Genomic DNA, 19,447 nt, shown 5'->3' on the forward strand with positions numbered 1-19,447 from the left:
TTGGACGCTCGGGGTTCAGGCCAGAAGGTGGGTGGGAACCCAGACTGGAGCTTGGTTTATCAATCTGACACAACATGGGATTAGCAGGTGGGTGATGTCACTGTTTGTCCTGTCACCTCCTTGTGATGCCATGGCAGTGAGCTGAAGGGCCTGCCCGATGTGAACCGAGGTCACCAGAGCACTGTTCTGGGATGCTAGCCTCCAATAGCCAGTGTGAGTGCCAGTGACAATTTAAGTCAGGAATTGTTTCTCTGTAGTTTTACACTTCTTTTCAGAGCTGGAATGACAACAGGTGGACTGAGGCAAAGAGCAGAGAGACCCTTTGGATAAGGGGGTCTCCTGCATTTACAACACCATCTTGTGAAGCCATGGGAACACTTGTAATTTGAAGATGGTTGTCGATGTGTACAAGGAGTGAAACCAGAGTGACTCAATTCTTTAGAATATCCCCAATAGACATTTCATAACTGGGCAGGTATGCTGCATAGAAACCAGAGATTCACAGGCAGGTCAGGAGCAACCAGGGGTGACCCCAACAGTGAGGACCAGGCCTCTACTAGCCAGGCTCCGAGAAGCCCCTTCCCCATTCCTAATGGCTCTTCAAGCTGGGTGCTGGGGATGGAACCTAGTACGTGCCTTGCCAGGTCCCACCCACAGGCTCACCCCAGCGCACCTGGTCAGCCACCCTCTTGGAGGTGCAGTGCCAGTGCCCCAAGGGGCAGAGTCTGGATGGCAGGGGATGATGCAAACCCAGTCCCTCCCCACCCCACGGGCAGAGATAAGACTGAATGAGAAAATAAATGCTTTGAAATACCACATGCACTTTTCAAAATTAAAACTCTTTATTTAAACATCTCAATAGCATCAATTTAGTGGCAGTAGAGGCACTACCAAAGACAAATATTCTGAAAAGCATTTACAAAAATACATTGCACAAAGTCCTATCTCGCATCTTTAAAAATAAATATTCAAAATATCTCCACCCCAAGTGCGAAATTGTGTTTTATCTAGGAAATTCTGCCTTATATGCAACCTGCGGCACGTGAAGGTCTGTGAAGGTCAGCATCCGGTAGCCTGACTCCCCACAACTGGTAGGCACAGCGGGGGGGAGGGGAGGCTGCTGTCACCCTGCTGGCTGAACCAGTGAAGCAGTTCTTAAGTGCCTTGCAGCTATCTTAATTATATAAAGTCTGCTCATAAAACTGCCCAAACATTAAATATTAATTATAACCACACTGAGTCTCAGCAGTAGTCACAGGGTGACCAAATGCACAGGGCTGGTAGAAGCTGGCCCCAGAGTGCTGGGCACCTTGGTGTCCCCTCAGATGAATCTACCAGAGAGTGACAGGTCTTGGTTTGTGTTTGAACTGGGGGGGGGGGGGGGAAGGGGGGAGCCTGATGGGCACTGTCCCCTTTAGGGTCACACTCATCTCAACTTTCACCAAAGCCCTTAGCCCCTTCCTACCTGGGATCCCCAGGCCTGCTGTGAGGAGGAAAAGCCCTGTAGAATGGGCTCAGACTGAAGATTTGGTGACAGTTTTCCCTGAAAAAAATGTGGTTTAGCAGACAGACATCTGCATCCTGAAGTGCTTGGAGCTGGGCAGAGCCAGGGCTCTGCTTGCTCTGCCCAGCGCTGCTCCCCAGGGTTGGGAGACAACAGCTAGCTCCATGCTCAGAAACAAATCCCTAAAACAGTGCGTGTGAGAGCCATACATTCAAAGGAGTCTGCAGAGACCTGCACTGGGGCCCTGCAGACACCCCCTGCCACCTGGTTGTTTATTGATGGGGAGCCATGTTCCTGTCCCCCGAGGCAGCCTGCTATATACACACATCTACAGAGCGGGTCTCTACTTGGCAGGCTCTCCGTGGACTCGGAACCGGTACAAGCAGGTGTACTCTGGGTGGCCCCAGTTGGACAGGATCCGGAGCTCAACAATCTGGAACGCTCTGTCAAGCCTCTCCTGAAATTGATGAACACCTGTTCAATTCCGCTCACCAGCCCCATGTCCATCTCACCCCTGGGTGTGGTATTTGACAGCCTGGTTACCTCGCATGTGATGAGGATAAGGAGAACTCGGGGAACCCCAAGTAGTTCTGGTAGCCCCTGCTCCCCACCAGTGTAACCTGCCACAGTGGCAGCAGCCATGGCTGGCCCCTGCCCCTCCTGTCAGTCCTGTCAGTCCCTGCCTGCTTACCGGCGTGTGGAACATCTGCAGTGACTCCCCATCCTGGTCATAGGTGAATTGGCCCAGCAGCTGCCCCTCTTCCTCATACTCACTCTCCAAGCCCTGAGACAACAACAGTCGGTCAGCAACACTGCCACTACCCGCCCTGCCCCAGGCCCCAGGGATGGACCTGCTGCCCAGCACTGCCCACGCCGCCCTGGAGGGGCAGGTGGCACTGCTCTCATGGAAACTCTGCCATGCATAAGGTGAGAGCAGAGGGTGGACATGGATGGCAAGGCTGGGGCCAGGCTGGGTTTCAGTGTGGGAAGGCGAGGGAGTGGGCACTGCTGAGAGCTGCCTGGCAATGAGACTGGGCCTAACACTACTGTGCATGGCCTCTTTACTATGACTGAGCCACTTTATGTAACGATAGAAAATGGAAGTGGCTTTTTGAATGTCTATTTCACAAAAGGAAAGGCCTTGGCCATGCATAAAAGATGCGGGAAAAATTTGTTGTAGTGAGCAGAAGAGGAGGTAACAGCAAGCACCTGTCAGGATGATAGGTGACTCAGACCACGTGTATTTCAGAAGGTGGTGTTGGGTGGCAGAAACAGCAGTGGATGGCACAAGGATACTGGGCCTTAGTGGCCATCTGTGTGAGCATGGACCTGGCCTGTGGTGGACAGTGCAGAACAGAGTATACAGTAGGTCAGCATGGCGCCCAGTACAAGCACCATTTCCCACACTCAGCAGTGTAACAGCTATGCAGAATGGGTGTGACAGATCTTTTATTTTTGCTGGTATTGAGGCTTGAACTCAGAGCCTCAAGGTCTCTACTACATGAGCCATACCCCAGTTCCAGTTTACTGCAAGTTAACTGGAGATAAGAGTCTCTCAGAGGGGCTGGGAATATGGCCTAGTGGTAAAGTGCTCGCCTCCTTTACATGAAGCCCTGGGTTCGATTCCTCAGCACCACATATATAGAAAACAGCCAGAAGTGGCACTGTGGCTCAAGTGGTAGCTAGCCTTGAGCAAAAAGAAGCCAGGGACAGTGCTCAGGCGCTGAATCCACGCCCCAGGACTGGCAACAAAAACAAAACAAATAAAGAGTCTCTCAGATTTATCTGGGCAGACTGGCTTTAAGCCCTGTTCTCAGATTTTACCCTCCTGAGTAGCTAGGATTATAGGCATGAGTCACAGGCACCGGGCTTAAAAACTTTTATTTTTTAAGGCAGGCAACAGTTTCATGAACAGGAGGATTACCTACTGGTGTGCAGTGGCTCACCCCTGTAATCCTAGCTTCTTAGAACCAACAAATGTGAGGCAGAGAGTTGCATGCCTATCATTTTTAGCTACATGAAAAGCATAAATAGGATTCACAGTCCACGTTAGCCCAGGCAAAAAGACAAGAAAAGAACAGAGATATGGCTAAAGTGGAAGAAGACTTGCCTGGCAAGCACTAGGCCCTGAATTCTAATCCTAGCACAAAAACAAGACAAACCACCAAACCAAAACAGCAGTATTTCAATTATACTTTAAAAAAATTAAATAGGATCTTGCTATCCTGTAGCCCAGGCGGGGCTCAAACTCATAATCCTTCCACCTCAGCCTCCTATCTAGCTGTGATTATAGGTGTGCACCACCATACCTGGCTTAAACCACATTTTTTTTAAAGGAAAAAAATAAACTAAAAAAAGCTAGAAGTAATGGTGGCTTTCCATAGGTACTAGGATTATGGGTGACCTGCTTCAAATTCTTTATTTCTATAAATTTAAAAAGAAAAACATAGGAGACTGAGGCAGGACAACCAAGTTCAAAATTGATTTGGGAGAATGAAGAAAGGGGTGATATTGGCCAAAATACATTATATTCAGAACTTGACTTCTGGAATCAAAACACGTTTGATACAACTACTCAATAATAAATAGGGGGCTACAGAGCGACACTGTCTCACTGGACTGTGGCTCAATGGTAGAGCTCTGCCTAGCACACACAAAGTTCTGAGTTCCTCCACCAGCACCCCCTAAAAATGGATGAAGAATATATGGCTTGCCAGATGTGTTGGTTCACACCTGTAATTGTAGCTATTTGGGAGGATCGCCGTGGCAGGTGCCCACCATTGCATGCTACAGAAGAAATACAATGGTTGGATGAAGTGATGCACCTGTCATCCCAGGGACCCAGGGAAGCACAAACAGGAGGACCACAGTTCAAGGCATAAAACAAAACCCCAAAAGAGGCTAGCAGAGTGGCTCAAAATAAGAGCACATGTTTAGCAAATGTGAGGCTATGATGACTTAAAACCTCAGTTACTACCAAGAAAAAAGGATATATAATTCCCAGGCATCCTGTCATTACATAAAGTTCCTGCCTCACTGTACAGAACCTGGACAGTGATCACCATGCGCTGAGAGGTGGCTTTGTGGGAAAGTTGGATGTCTCCCAACCATCAAGTGGCCAGGGCAGAGGGAAACAGGAATGCTGGGAAGCTTGAGGGCAGAGGAGGGCCAGTTAGGGGCATACTCACGTAGACTGCGAAGTCCTTAGGGGCACTGGAGATACTGCCTGTGGGCGACAGCGTCTTGGGTATGTGCTCCACAGTGAACGTAGTTGGGTGAATCAGCATGGAGAGCCGCACCACCAGGAATCCCTGGGAACCTTTGAATGCCCAGCAGTTCCCCGGGTAAATGTCAGGCTAGGGAAAGGAAAAACATGAACCCTCAGAATTGGGACAGGCCTGCAGACACTGAACCAACCGAAGCATAAAGACTAAAGCCTAGTAATACTGAAAGACATTTTGAATGGTAAAAGCCCTTGAAACCAGGCATGGTGGGACACACCTGTAATCCTAGCACATTTGTCAGACTGAGGCCAGCTTGGGCTACAAAGAGTTTCTCAGAACACTACAACAAACGTGTCATACAGGCTGGGAAAGACTTGCTGTGTGCAGGTGCAAGTCTGTGTTAAAGGTGAGGAAGTGTACTTTAGACACACGAGACCCGTGTATATAACAAGGCAGATGGAAAGTAAAATATGGTAATGCTGGGAAATAATCATTTGGTCCCCCTTTCCTTGTGTACATCTCTTGGACTGCCAGCCCGAGAAACTTGTCTTATCTGCTCATGAGCCAGCTGATGGCTAGGAGTCCCAGGTGGCATCAGAATGTGGCTGGCCGCCAGGACCTGTGCCAGTGTCATGCCACCTTCACAGAGCCACAGAGGACAAAGGCTCAGAGGATGGGAGAATGGGCGGAACTCAGGGTGGCTGCTGGAGGAGTGGAGGGGGCAGGGACACGCTGTTCTCCTTCAGGTAGCCCCCACACACCATTCCCTTCCCACACATACACAGGGTCAAGTCTAATCTTCCTATATGTGAGCATAAGGTAAGAGCTGAAAATCTGAAGTTGAAAGTGTGGTTCAAGTGGTAGAGCGACAGGCAATGGGCAAAAGTGTCAGATACTGAGTTTGAGTCCTGGTCAGATGAAAACCAAACTGTCCCATTTCTAAGGTCTGAGGAGATAAACTCCAAAATTAGAACACTACCATATTAAGTCACAGTGAAGAATTAGGGGCAAAATCCCATTTGGTATTCACTAGTCAACTTTGAAACCCCAGATTTGATAAGGACATCTCTAAGAAAATTTCCCCTAATTATGACTCAAGTGCAGGGCACTGAGACAAGCAGCTGTCAAAATAACTACCACTGAGCTTAGAATGTGGCCTGGTTGTCTAGCATGCATGAAGCTATGGGTTCGATTCCTCAGCACCACATAAACAGAAAAGGCTGGAAGTGGTGTAATAGCTCAAGTGGTAGAGTACTACTGGCCTTGAGCAAAAGCTCAGGGACCTGCGTGCCCAGGCCCTGAGTCCAAGCCCCAGAACTAGCCAAAAAAAAAACAAAAAACAAAAACAGAACAAAACAAAAAAAACAAAAAAACCCAAAACTACCACGGCCCACTATACACACTGACATTTGAAAGGATGGAATTTTTTTTAGCTTTTCCAAAATTACAAGTCCTGAATAAAAAGTTCTTTCCTGACAATATATAATGAATCACTTTTTCCTGAGTTATACTGTAGAATCTTCCATGTAATACTTTTCAAGCATGGATGATGCTGGTCAAACAAACTGAATAATTAATGTTCCACTTCCTGGGTTCCTCAGGCTGGACCTGCGTTTACGCAAAAACAGCTAGCTTGTGGTATTTCACATGAAAGGAATTACTAGAAGCTTCTTCAAGATAGCATTTTAAGCTGGGAATGAGGCTTAGTGGTAGAGTGCTTGCCTAGCATGCATGAAGCCCTAGGTTCAATTCCAAACACCACATACACAGAAAAAGCCAGAAGTGGCACTGTAGCTCAAGTGGCAGAGTGCTAGCCTTGAGCTAAAGCAGCTCAGGGGCAGTGTCCAGGCCCTGAGTTCAAGCCCCAGGACTGGCAATTAAAAAAAAAAAAAAAAGCATTTTAGCCCTGAGGTGCAATGCATGTGCCCAGTGATTTCATTTCCTCCTTTTAACTTGTATAACCAGCAGTGTAGGAGTGTGGGATGAAGCGTCGGAAGTGGAAGCATCAGTGTGTTCAAGGGCAGGTCCCAGGAGGCAGCTTGTGCCACAGAGACCTTTGTGCAAGGGTCCAGCAGGGCACTGCCTGCCCAGCACTGGAGTGCCAGGCGGTGGAGGCTCCACTTCCCATCGTGGGGCTGTCTCCCAGCCTGCTCAGGGCTCCTACACCTCTGGTATGGGAGGGGCTGGGCATGGTGGCACACACATGCATCCCTGCTTTAGGGAGACAGGGCAGGAGTGTGAATGTCACCCACCTGGATTACCACCCGGGGCGACTGGGAGAAGTACCACAGCGGGATTCCAAACAGGCTCAGCAGTGCTGTCTTGGTCTCGTAGGTCTCTGAACAGCGGGTGCTCAGGATGCTGCCACCTGAGGCACAGGGACACAGTCTCAGCGCTATGCTACATGGAGCAGGACATGGTCTGTGTGCAGAACTGCGCCAGTGTTCACTGTCAAATCAGCCACACAACTGATTACAGTGTTCTAAAAACCACCACCCAGCAGCAGGAGCCTGGTGTGTGAAGTGCACCATGGTGGGGCTGTGGGTAGCAGGCATTCACTGTACCTGCCTACAAATCCAAGGCCCTAAGTTCAAATCCTAGTACGGTCTAAAAAAAAGTCCCCTACAAATAGTGTCAACTGCTAGGTATAGCTGCTCCCAATGAGTTTTTGCTGCTTCCTCTGAATGAGGACTCAAGAGTCCCAAAGTGCTGCTGTTAGTTAGTGGGGAGTTTTCCAGAGCCCACCCCAAATGATGAACCACTCTGACAGCTCTGCCACAAGGAAAGTACCAGGAGCGGGGAGCAAGTCAGCTGTGATGGTGTCTGTGGCGTGGCACACCAGCCACCTCCAAGCTGCATCTAAAGATGGTGACTTTACAAAAGTAAGCCCTGTCTGCCTTCCGTGGGCACAACGAATAATCAAGAACTGGGAAATCCTCAAAGCCTGTATTTTAAGAGGCAGTAGCCGCTGCATGTGCTAACTTTTAATGACCCCTCAGCATGTCACCTTCCACTTCTCTGAGAAGTGGCGGGAGGAGCTTCTCTCTAAACAAGAAGACAAGGTGTTTTTTTTTGTTGTTGTTGTTTTGTTTTTTTAATTTGCCAGTCCTGGGGCTTGGACTCAGGGCCTGAGCACGGTCCCTGGCTTCTTTTTTTTGCTCAAGGCTAGCACTCTGCCACTTGAGCCACAGCGCCCCTTCTGGCCGTTTTCTGTATATGTGGTGCTGAGGAATCGAACCCAGGGCTTCCTGTATGCGAGGCGAGCTCTCTACCACTAGGCCACCTTCCCAGCCCCAAGGTGATCTTTTTTTTTTTTTTTTTTTTTTTTTTTTGCCAGTCCTGGGCCTTGGACTCAGGGCCTGAGCACTGTCCCTGGCTTCCTTTTGCTCAAGGCTAGCACTCTGCCACTTGAGCCACAGCGCCACTTCTGGCCGTTTTCTGTATATGTGGTGCTGGGGAATCGAACCCAGGGCCTCATGTATACGAGGCAAGCACTCTTGCCACTAAGCCATATCCCCAGCCCCCAAGGTGATCTTGATAGGTGACTGACACCTGCATTTGTGACCCACTGAACCCCCTTCATGCTCAGAAGCATCCTGGCTTATGAGGACCTGAAAGTATTTGGGAACAGCAGCAGGGCAGCCTTGCTGGGTCACGGGCTCTAGGTGAGTGACATGGAAATCTGACAAGGACCAACATGTTCTCAGCGGCAAAGGACAACCACTCTTCCAAACCACAAGGTTAAATGTCATTTAATGCCCCTGAGCTGAAAACAACTTCCTAAGTTAACATATTTCAAAATATGTAACTAAAGAGCCATTTTACCTACCAACATTTAGAGTAATATGGCTGATCCTACCCTGGGCAGGGAGTGCCCCTCTCCAACCATGACCTTTTGAGATGGAAAAGAACTGGGCCCTAATGGGGCCAGATTTCCTAGCTGGGACCCCAAGTCAAATAGACAGTGAGCACCCCTATCTTGACACTCTCCCCACAAAGCCCCAATCTTCTGTGTTACCTCTGGTGGCAATGCCTTCCCTACGTTGTCCTTACTATGCTTGCATTCCCAGGTCTCTGCAGTGTGCTCACAGGCCTGGCTGGAGGGAGCAGCTCAAACCCACCCCCAGTTGGTGAAGGACTACACTCTGGCAAGCCCCGCAGCCAGTGCGCGCATCTCCATTCGGTCTACCTGCAGGCACAGTGTCTAGCCCACTTGCAGCATTCAGAACCTCAGGGCACACCCTGCACAGGCCTAGCACATCCAGGCCACTCCAGGCCTCTGTCCAACAGACAACCGGTCAGAAGAGAGCACTAGGGACTTGCATCATGCAGAACTCTGCCCTCAGGCTGGTAAACATTCCAGAAGGTTCCTCAGGACTTTTCAAGTTCCCTCCTCCTGCCAGCAGGCAATCACCCCCTTCAAGTGGTTCTTACCACCAGATTCCAGAGCGAAGTCCACCATGCCAGTCTTATCCTGGGAGTAGAGCTTGAGAGCATTGTTCACAATGACGCGGGCTTGCTGCAGAGGGGACCAGAGGCTCCGCCACCAGGCGGGAGAGAAAGATCTCAGGTTAGTGCTCTGAGCCAAGACCAGGAACCGTGCACACTGAAGGGACATGTGTGAGCCACTGGCAGCACTGCACCCTCTGGCCTTGCACTGATGGTTGTCACAGAGCCAGGAGGGGCCGGACCCTATGGCTCAAACATGTCACGCCAGGCCTGTGGGCTGGAAACACCATTGAGCAGTGACTGCAGAGGAGGTGGAAGTTGGCTTGCATCTTTACTTACCGCTTCTGTGATGCCAGAAATCGCTGCCTCACTCACAGCAGACACAATAGTTTCAGATGTCGGTGCCCGTCCTGTCTCTGTGATATAGTGGCTGATGTTCTTCAGCACCTGCAACTCCAGGTCTTGTAACAACACCTGCAACTCATCCTTGCTCACGAACCGAGAAGAAAATTTCTGCAGCAGCCACTCGAGGGAGCCTCCATGTTGGCCCTCGGAAAACATGAGCTGGATGGTTTCTCTGACCTGGGCATCAACCTGGGGGACATGAGTGGACAGCAGGTGAGTGACTTGCCCCTGGACCACTTCACCACAGCATCACCTTTGCAAATGGATCCTGTCAGTGTAACACAACTTTCTCTTTGTGTTAAACTTAAGAACTCCTTCAAAACCAGAACACCTCAAGGGGACCAGGAAGACAAGAGCAGGTCCCAAAAACCATTACACAGAGGAGCTAAACAAGAGAGTGGGTGCTCCCTCTAAGCCACTGCTGCTGCCTGGTACTCCCCGCCATGCATCCCCCACAGGCCAGGCACAGAGGCGAATGGCAGAGCCCTTGCTCTTCAATACACCTAATCTGATAAAATAAAAAGTCAGCTCAGTTCTGGTGGCCCACTCCTATAATCCTAGGTACTTAGGAGGCTGAGAACCAGAGAATCATGGTTTGAAGCCAACCCAGGCAGAAAAGACCAGAAATTCCATCTCCAAAATAACCAGCCAAAAGACAGGCTCTAAGTGGCAGAGCACATGCCTGGCAAACAAGTCCAGCAAGGGCATGAGGCCGAGTTCAAACCCCAATACTGGCACAAAATGAACAAGCTTAAGATGAAATATTATGGATGCTGACCAGGTCTGTATACACAATGGTTCCGAGTGTGTGTACTTGTAACCACTTCCTACACACTTCATGTGTGCTCTGCCTCACTGGCCCCAAGCAAGCTACCACCCTGGCCAGCATTCACGGCAGGCATCATTCCTGCCCCATATGGATGGGGCAGCGGTGCTCAGCAGCCGGAGGATCTCGGCTGCCTGAGAGTGATAACAAGCTGCAGGCCCCAGCTGAGTCTGCTTTGGGAAGAAGAGGTCCAAACAGCAACACCCCTGCCCCCTTTGTGTCAGCCTGTGGTTGTGTGTGGGGGAGGAAGCATGGGAAGATATGCACCAAGGATTGTCCATGGCACACTGCCCAAGTGGGGAAAATTCAAGGAGCAATGACTGGTTATTTTGAAACTTCAAGTACATGGCTGGGTATGTACTTGAAGGATCAAGGGTCCAGTATTTGTACTGGGGTGGGCGGGGTATGTACTTGAGACAACTTCACTGGCAGTGTCTGCATGGCATGTGAGAGGCTATGAGTTCAATTCCCAACACCACAGAAACAAAACCAAAAAGGCCCTTCAAATTAAGGCTAAAAAAAATAAGTTTCAAGGCCAGGTCCCAGTGGTTCATACCTGTAATGCTAGCTATTCAGGAGGCTGAGTACTGAGGATCACAGTTCAAAGCCAGCCCAGGCAGGCAGGAAAGTCTGAGACTCTTCAATTAACTTCCAAAAACCTAGAAATGGAGCTATAGCCCAAATGGTAGAGTCCTAGCCATGAGCACAAAAGCTCAGGGACAGTACCCAGGCCCTGAGTTCAAGCCCTAGGACTGATACAAAAACAGAGTTTTGGCCAGGCAGAGGTATCTCACGCCTGTAATCCTAGCTACTCAGGAAGCTGAGCTTGGGCAGCAAAGTCTGTGAGACACTTATCTCCAATTAACTACTAGAAAACCAGAAGTGGAGCTGAGCCTCAGAGTGTTAGAGTGCTAACCTTGAGCAAAAGAGCTTAGGGACAGGGACCAGGCCCTGACTTCAAGCCCCACAACTGGCCAAAAAAGAAAAGTTTTGAAGAAAACTGAAATTGAACACCTTGACAGGCCCAGGTCAGAAACTGCGACAGGCAGCCTGTCTGTCACCCATGGCAGCCCTCAGGCTCCTACCTGCTCACAGCTGGCCTTCAGACTCTGCCAGTCCGACAACTGTGATCTCAGCGTGGCCAGCTCCAGCTCCAGACGCTGCACACGGGACAGTAAGGGATGCTCCTCTGCCTCACTGGAGACCAGCACCAGGAAGGGAAAGTGGGTCAGCACCCGGTATGCTCAAAAGACGCCCAGAAACCAGCACATCTACTTCCTTTATGTTACACTCAGGGCCTTGGACATGAGACGCACTTATGAGCCATCATTGTTAGCTGAGTCTAAATGCCCACAGGAACGACACAGGCAGCTGTGCTGGACACATGGCAGTTTGCTTACTAATTCTACTTTATGGAGCACTTTATGGGATCCCCAACAGTCCCCTCCACACCCACACTTGGGGACTCACACACTGGCTCATCAAATCTACTTCCAGAGAGCGTGGCTGTAGGAATCGTGAGCCCATATTGCCCCTGGCAGATGCACAGGGATGCCAGATCCCCTTTCCTCATGGCCCTGTGGCCAGCCAGAGGGATTATGGGAAGCTAAGAGGCAGAGGCTTGCATGAGACCCGGGTGGGATGGGGCTATGGGGGAGGCAGGCACAGGGAGAGGGGACCTCAGCAAGCAGGCAAGTTGATGGCAAGGCATGAGCATGAGGCCCCGTCACAGCTGAGGGCCCAGGGCTCTGCAGATGCAGGGATGGCTTCCAGTGGAGAGGTTGGCAACCAGCGGAGCCCTGCCCACCTGAGGGCCACTGGGCCCTCACACCTGCCATGAGCAGTTCTCTGAGGACACGCTGCCTCAGGATGTTGCCTGGCCCCAGAGCCCCCAAGAAACCCACACAGAGCCAGTGACTTGGGTAACTAAAGTGCAGTGAGGCAAACAGCACTTTGTCAGAAACAGACACAACAGAGCATGACTTAGTCATCTTACCTGACTGCCCTCAGCCTGGTCTCTTCTAGTTCCTTCTGGAGGGCCTGGGGAGGGAGAAGCAGTTGACATAATCACATCTGACTACCTAATACTGGACGCATTTCCAGACCAGATCTGCCTAGGGGCCAAGCAGACTAAAGCATTTACTTCAGCTTTGGTAACTGGTCCAGGGAGGGACAAAGAACACAGAACAAGGTGAGGAGCCCACCCGCAGGGCAACCAGCCTGGTAAGCAGCCCAGGGGAAGAAAGCCACTGACATGGAAGGACAAGGATAGGATTTCTCAACAGTTCATTCCTAAGGAGTCAGGATGAGCACTGAACCCAGCCCCCGAGCTTCCACACAGAAGCAGGCACCCAAATGAGGTGCCTTCGGGGTCCCACTGGCTAAAACTGCCTGAGTAGAACAGAGTGACACAGACCTCAGCAGCCTCGCTCTGCTGGCTCCCAGACAAATCACGTTTAATTCAGCTTTGTGAGTACACGAGCACCTGCTACACCTGGCTCCATGTTAAGCCCTGACCCCATGTAAACACTAACTTTCCCAGTCTCCAAGTGATCCAAATTAATTCTGCCCTTGGGGCTGGGAATATGGCCTAGTGGCAAGAATGCTTGCCTTGTATACTTGAAGCCCTGGGTTCGATTCCCCAGCACCACATATATAGAAAAGGCCAGAGGTGGCGCTGTGGCTCAAGTGGCAGAGTGCTAGCCTTGAGCAAAAAGAAGCCAGGGACAGTGCTCAGGCCCTGAGTCCAAGGCCCAGGACTGGCCAAAAAAAAAAAAAAAAAAAAGAAATCACTTCTCCAGCTTAAGACACATGCCAGCAAATACTACTCTGAAAGAAGGCCTGCTCGTGGCTAAGAAACTTTCCAAATCATTGACCGTAGTTAATTTTCTTTTATTGTTTGGGCTATCATTGTAAGGCCAAGAATAAATACCTCAGATTTTCCTTTCAGCTTTCTAAGAACATCTTCCAGGTTTGAGAGGCGTTCTTCATGTTCATGGAACAAAGTCATAAAGTCAGTCTGAGAAAGAAAATGAAAGAACAAATGTAGACAAAATTAGGCTACAAAGAAGAAAACTGTCAGGCAAGTCACTGCTACCTGTGTGCAAGTAGGAGACTGCGGCTCCAGCCTGCCAGCATCCCTGAAGCATCAGCAGCTACATCTTTAACTCTTGACTGAAAATCTTTTTTTTGTTTTCTTGTGTGTTTGACTGGTTGGCTCAGCTGGTACTCTACTTGAGCCATGGTGTAAGAGTCTCACAGACTTTTCTATGAACTGGCTTTGAACAGGATGCTCTAGATCTCACCTTCCTGAGTAGTTAGGATTATAGGTGTGAGCCACCAGTACCCAGCAAGCAATTAGAAAAAAACATTTTTTGGCAGAACTGGGATTTGAACTCAGGGCCACTGGCAAGACAGGCACCCTACCATTTGAGCTATGTCTCCAACTGGAAATCTGAAACCCAGGTAAAATTGCAAAAATAGCTTTTCTGGTGACATAAGAATGTTAATAAATGTCGAGAGGCACTAATGGGAAGGAAGTCAGTCAGTACTGCCAAGATGCCTAGGCATCTCCAATCTTTTTTAAGTTCCAAAGCATAACCACCATGATGGAGACCCGTGACACAGCTACTCCCCTCTGTATGACATGGGCACACAAGACATGACACAGACGTGTCCAGCCAGGATGGACCATTAGGACACTTCCCCAGAGCACTTGGGAGCATGGCTGAGTAACTTACAAGGTGACTATGACTGGGGAGGCAGCCACACTACCTATACCTGTACTTGGGAGGCTAAGGCCAGCCTGGGCTACAAAGCAAGACCCTATCTCAAAAAAAAAAAAAAAAAGTGATTAGGCAAGGGGCATTTTGTGCTCAGTGAGGCACATGATCAATAAAAGCATCAACTTAACAGATGAAGACAGTGTTTGGAACATTAGCTAAGTGAAAAGAGCAAATTCGTGGTTTCTAGAGTTCTGGGGGAGGTGGGTATTTTCAGACCCATTTGGAGTGGGGTGACAGTAGCTGCAATGCATAAGGAGAGCATGGTACCAGATGACTATAGCACAGACCTGGAGCCAGGAAGTGATCTACAAAGTGAAGACTGGAAGTGGCTACAGCAGAAGGGTGGAGGGCAGCTAGAAATGGCCTAGTGAGCAAACAAAACAGCTGGCCCTACATGTTCCCCGTGGCTTCCTATCCTGAGTTGTCCAGCACATAGCTACCAGGCACATGTGGCTACTGGGCTCTTGAAATGTGTCAAGTGCCCCAAGAAATTCAACTGGTAGAATTCAATTTACTATTAACTGAAATTTGTGTAGCAATGCACATAGCAATGGAATATGCAGCTAGTGGAGTGCTCTGTTAGTGTTGGTAGACACACGTGCTAGTGGCCCAAGGGAAAAGACCATGTACTGCCCTTGAGTCTTCAGGATACAACCTAAGTGCCTGGGGGGGATGCCTCAGAGCCGGGAATCCTGGACCTCTAGGATCACTTTCATTATCCAGGCACTGCTGGATGGGCCAATGCTGGAGAAGGCTATAAGCATGGCCTACCTCTGCAGGGAAATGAGACAGGGAAAAGCCCAGGCAGCAAGACCTCAGGTGGTAAGACACTAGACATGTTGATTCTTTTTTTTTTTTTTTTGGCCAGTCCCTGGCTTCTTTTTGCTCAAGGCTAGCACTCTGCCACTTGAGCCACAGCACCCCTTCTGGCCATTTTCTGTATATGTGGTGCTGGGGAATTGAACCCAGGACATGTTGATTCTTGTCTCCATGCTTTTCTTTACAAGAAAGGGCAGTCTTGGGCTGGGAAGGTGGCTTAGTGGTTGAATGCTTGCCTAAGATGCATGAAGCCCTGGGTTCGATTCCTCAGCACCTCATAAACAGAAAAGGCCGGAAGTGGCACTGTGGCTCAAGTGTTAGAGTGCTAGCCTTGACCCAAAATCGCTCAGGGACAGTGCCCAGGCCCTGAGTTTAAGCCCCAGGACTGGAAAAAAAAAAGGGCAGTCCATGACAGAAGGCTGGCAGACTGCTAGCCAGTGCCATCCCTGTGTAGTGAGCACCTTCAACTGCCCAGTTAAGCAGTGCTGCTGAGAGGTGCACACTGGGTGGGCACTGTCCTGTCTACAGGGGTGGAACTCAGTAAGTCTCCAGACTGCTGCTTGTTACTTCTGCAGAAGCAGTGGAGTGCTGACCTTTCTACCTATGAACAGTGACTAAATTGCACCTTTCAGCTTTGTGGCTGACAAACTTATAAGCAAGCAGCTGTGAAGGAAGCGTGGACAGCACCAAAGTGCTCTGAGGAGGCGGATGCCCCAGCAATGGTGGCTGGGAGCCATTCCCACAGGACACCCTTGCTGTTGGCTAGTAAGGAATATTCATTTGTTCTCTGGCCTGGCATGGGAATCCTTGACTTAAACAAGTTTAGGGACCCACTGACACTCTGAGGTGTCAGTCTGACAGTCTGAGGTGGCAGAGCTTAGGATGGAGCCCCATCAAGGTGGGTGATGCCAGGCCAAGGCCATAGCCCACGTAGGAAAGTGGCCGAGGATGAGCTGTGTTAGGTAGTGGGGCAGCTTGTCAGCTGAGAGGGAGCCAGAGGAAGATGCTCCACTGTTCAGACAATAGGAGTCTAGAAAGGGCCACTCCTAGCTGTGTGCAGCTATTAGCTCATGTACAGGACACCACCAGCCTGAGCAAGGGCACTCGTCGATGGGTCTTGACAGTGAAGGAATAGGTTCCTCACCACCTCACTGCCTGATGGGAGACCTGGTGCAAAGACCAGCTGCAGTATATGTAAATACTTCAATGCAAAAGACTGAAAGGGAGCCAGGTGCTAATGGCTTTTTTTTAAACACCTGTAATCCTAGCTACTCAGGAGGCTGAGATCTGAGGATTACAGTTCAGAGCCAACCTGAGCAGGAAAATCTTTGAGACTCTTCTCTCCAATTAACCACCAGAAAACCAGAAGTTGCACTGTGGCTCAAAGTAGTAGCACACTAGCCTTGAGTGAAAAGGCTCAGGGACAGCGCCCAGGCCCAGAGTTCAAGCCCCACAACCGACCAAAAAAAAAAAAAGATGGAAAGGGAACCAATAGGAGCTGAGGGAACAGTGTGTGTGTGTGGGGGGGGGGGGTGGTGGTGTGGATATGTAAACCACATGTGCACACCTGTGAGACAATTCTCAGCCACACCTGGACTTGTCAACCTTGCTGGGGAACAAACCAAACCAGCACTGCAACCCCAGTGGAGGTATGGGTAGATATGCATTGTGGTTAGGGTATGAGTGTCTCCTCAAAGGGCTCATGTGTTGGGAGAGGGGGAGCCTGGGGAAGCGTGGCTAGATAAGTGACCTATTGAGGATGAATTCCTAATTTGACAGCACTATTGGGAGATGGTGGGAACCAGGCAATGGGCCTAGCTGGAGGAAGTGGGCCACTGGAGGGCAAAGGTGGTCCCCAGTTCCTCCCTACCCCTCTCTGTCTCCTATCTATCATGAGGTCCTTTGTCACCTAGATGAGAAGTGACTTGCTATGTTTACAGAAGTTAACATGCAGGAGCTGGGAATGTGGCTTAGTGATAGAGTGTTTGCCTAGCATGCATGAAGCCCTTGTTTGATTCCTCACTACCACACAAACAGAAAAAGCCAAAAGTGGCGCTGTGGGCTCAAGTGGTAGAGTGCTAGCCTTCAGCAAAAAGAAGCCAGGGACAGTGTCCAGGTCAAGTTCAAGTCCCAGGACAAGCAAAAACAAAAAAAGAACAGTTAACATGTAGGCTGGGGGAAATTCACAAGACAGGATGCAAAAGGCTCCATCTGTCCCAGGAGCTGCTGGGCTTTACCTTAGTTCCTGGTGGTTCGGCAGCCTCCATGTCCTTCATGTGCTGCCTGACCACGTCCTGAACCCAGGATGACAGCTCCTCCCTGCCATCGCCCATCTGGTCTACCCGCACTTGCAGTTTCTGGAGTAAGACTGTTAGTTCCCTGAGCTTCTCATCATGGCTGTGGCACTGTGCAGACAAAGAGGCCACCTGCTGCCCCATGTCACTCTCCCAGCGCCATCGTGCAGCTTGGTCTTCAGCCTGAAGAAAAGCAGGAAGTCTCAGTGAAAACACAAAGGTGACATTACAGCAGGGTGCTGTTTGCAGGGACAGACACTGGACATAGTGGCACAAAATCTTGCATAGAAGGCAGCCTTGTGTGACCTCATCTTCATACTTTCTGCATTTTGCAGTCATAAATGCTATTAAGTTAAAACTAGTCAAATATTGAGATTATTTACTTATGCATTATTTGAACTATTCCAGAACACATGACAGCTGTAAACCCTGCTTTATGGCATTCTGGGGAGCTGCCCATCCACACACCCTTTGGTCCCTGGTCAGGGTTACCTGCAGAGGCGAGCCTGGGTGAGAAGGCCCAGGCTTAAGCACATCTGAGGGATCATCCACCCTCTGTGCTGGGAGCACAGCTGTCCAGTTCAACACAGGCAGGAGAGAGAGGAAGTCACCTTGGCCCCACAGGAAGAGGCCGGCACCTACACAAGAAGAGAACCACTCTGCATGCCATGTGCCAGGCTCCCCAAAGTTCCTGAAATGCTTGACACCCCCCCCCACACACACACCAACATGCTCAGCCTGATCATCTAAGCATCTATCCAGGGCACGCCCTCCTCACCTAGTAGGAGTAATAGTGGGAGGAGCAAGAGGAGAATCTTGCAAATATTTCGAAGGCACCTAGGAACAAAATGAAAGTCTTTTTAATTTGGGAAAAGTGAAAGGTGGGTTTCACCATCCTACTTCCCCTTCTGATAATTTTATGAAAGATACCCCCACCCCAGATTAGACATGCAGCTATAGTTTGTCCCCAGGGTGCATCTCACACACACAGAAGACCCTGCCCACAAAACACAATGATGGCATGTACATGATGCTCCAAGTGGGAGCCATAGGACAGCCAACCCCAACCCCATGCCCCATGCTGCTGCCCACTGCCAGAAGTGGTATCCTGGGAACTGATGGGGGGGGGGGGCACAGAACTTCTGTGAACCCTGCAGCTCAGTCCCTGAGATGATACGCTAATGTAAGATATTAATACATCAAATAATGAAATACTATGTCAGTCTATAGTAACACCAATGACAGCATAAAATTGGTTCTTTGGAACTCCATGCTGACAAGGTACTGGGTTCCTTACCTTGTAAGAAGAAACACATTCAGCCAAGAAATCAAAGTAACAAACTGGTACCATCCAACCCCTAGCCACCAGAAGGTTCTGGAGGCTGCCTTCCCTAAGAGAGAGAGAGAACAGAGTGAGCACTGTGGAGTGTGCTGAGAAACACACTCCTCGAAGCCGCCTGGTTGAAGGCCACACTGGGAGGGTGGAGGGGTGTAAAGTTGCAGTCAGGCGGAGGTAGCGTGTGAGGTTGCGATCACCAAAGCAAGCCCCAATCATACACCTCGTCCATGTGAGTCCAACAGTCAGACCAGCACCTAACCTGCCACACTAGATAGGGTTCATGCAGCCTGGTGATCAGAATGTTAGCATTTCTAGTAAAGAAGGAAGCATGTTACAGCAAGATCAAAGCGCAGGAACCCTAAAGTGAAATTTGACTTGGTTAGACTTTGAGCTGCCAAGAGCTTTGGAGCAAATGATACCACAGAGACCCAAAATATCCACCTGGAGCAGCAATGGCCAGCAACAGGGCCGACCACAGTGTCTGGGAAACAAACCAGCCTGCAGCTCCAATCCTTCTCAGTGTCTGCATCACAAGGTGACCTGTGGTGAGAAGACGCACAGGGAGGATGCTCACGCCAGAGTGCCAGTGCCAGCAGGACACGCCCACCACCACACACTGTATCAAACTCTCCTCAAGACTCAGTGAAATTAGCTTCTGAGACCCTTCTTCTTTAAGGGGTTTTCACTCACTCCTGCCTGCAGACTTCACAGGTACAATCCAGTTACCCCTTGAGAGCCCCAGGGTGCTGGGAGCTGCCCAGCAATGTTGGGAGTTGGTGCTGACAGAATTCATGGTAGAAAT

At 49.9% G+C, this 19,447-nt stretch overlaps 1 protein-coding gene across 3 annotated transcripts in view; it reads right to left on the reverse strand.

Moving 5' to 3' along the window:
- Positions 1-820: 820 nt before the first annotated feature.
- Positions 821-19,447, reverse strand: part of Sun1 (Sad1 and UNC84 domain containing 1) — a 58,565-nt gene continuing 39,938 nt past the window's right edge. For all 3 annotated transcript variants that reach the window (XM_048330663.1, XM_048330656.1, XM_048330647.1), the window contains 14 exons: positions 19,087-19,185; positions 18,604-18,697; positions 18,085-18,143; positions 17,799-17,944; positions 17,250-17,489; positions 13,341-13,427; positions 12,405-12,448; positions 11,494-11,605; positions 9,517-9,771; positions 9,163-9,247; positions 6,981-7,096; positions 4,693-4,860; positions 2,196-2,288; positions 821-1,961 (listed from right to left, as the gene is read on the reverse strand). In XM_048330663.1, the coding sequence (XP_048186620.1) occupies positions 1,848-1,961; positions 2,196-2,288; positions 4,693-4,860; positions 6,981-7,096; positions 9,163-9,247; positions 9,517-9,771; positions 11,494-11,605; positions 12,405-12,448; positions 13,341-13,427; positions 17,250-17,489; positions 17,799-17,944; positions 18,085-18,143; positions 18,604-18,697; positions 19,087-19,185 (1,712 nt within the window). In that variant the 3' untranslated portion in view covers positions 821-1,847. The remainder of the gene's footprint in view (positions 1,962-2,195; positions 2,289-4,692; positions 4,861-6,980; positions 7,097-9,162; positions 9,248-9,516; positions 9,772-11,493; positions 11,606-12,404; positions 12,449-13,340; positions 13,428-17,249; positions 17,490-17,798; positions 17,945-18,084; positions 18,144-18,603; positions 18,698-19,086; positions 19,186-19,447) is intronic.

The sequence above is a fragment of the Perognathus longimembris genome, chromosome 1 (genome assembly GCF_023159225.1).
Source record: "Perognathus longimembris pacificus isolate PPM17 chromosome 1, ASM2315922v1, whole genome shotgun sequence".
NCBI lineage: Eukaryota > Metazoa > Chordata > Mammalia > Rodentia > Heteromyidae > Perognathus > Perognathus longimembris.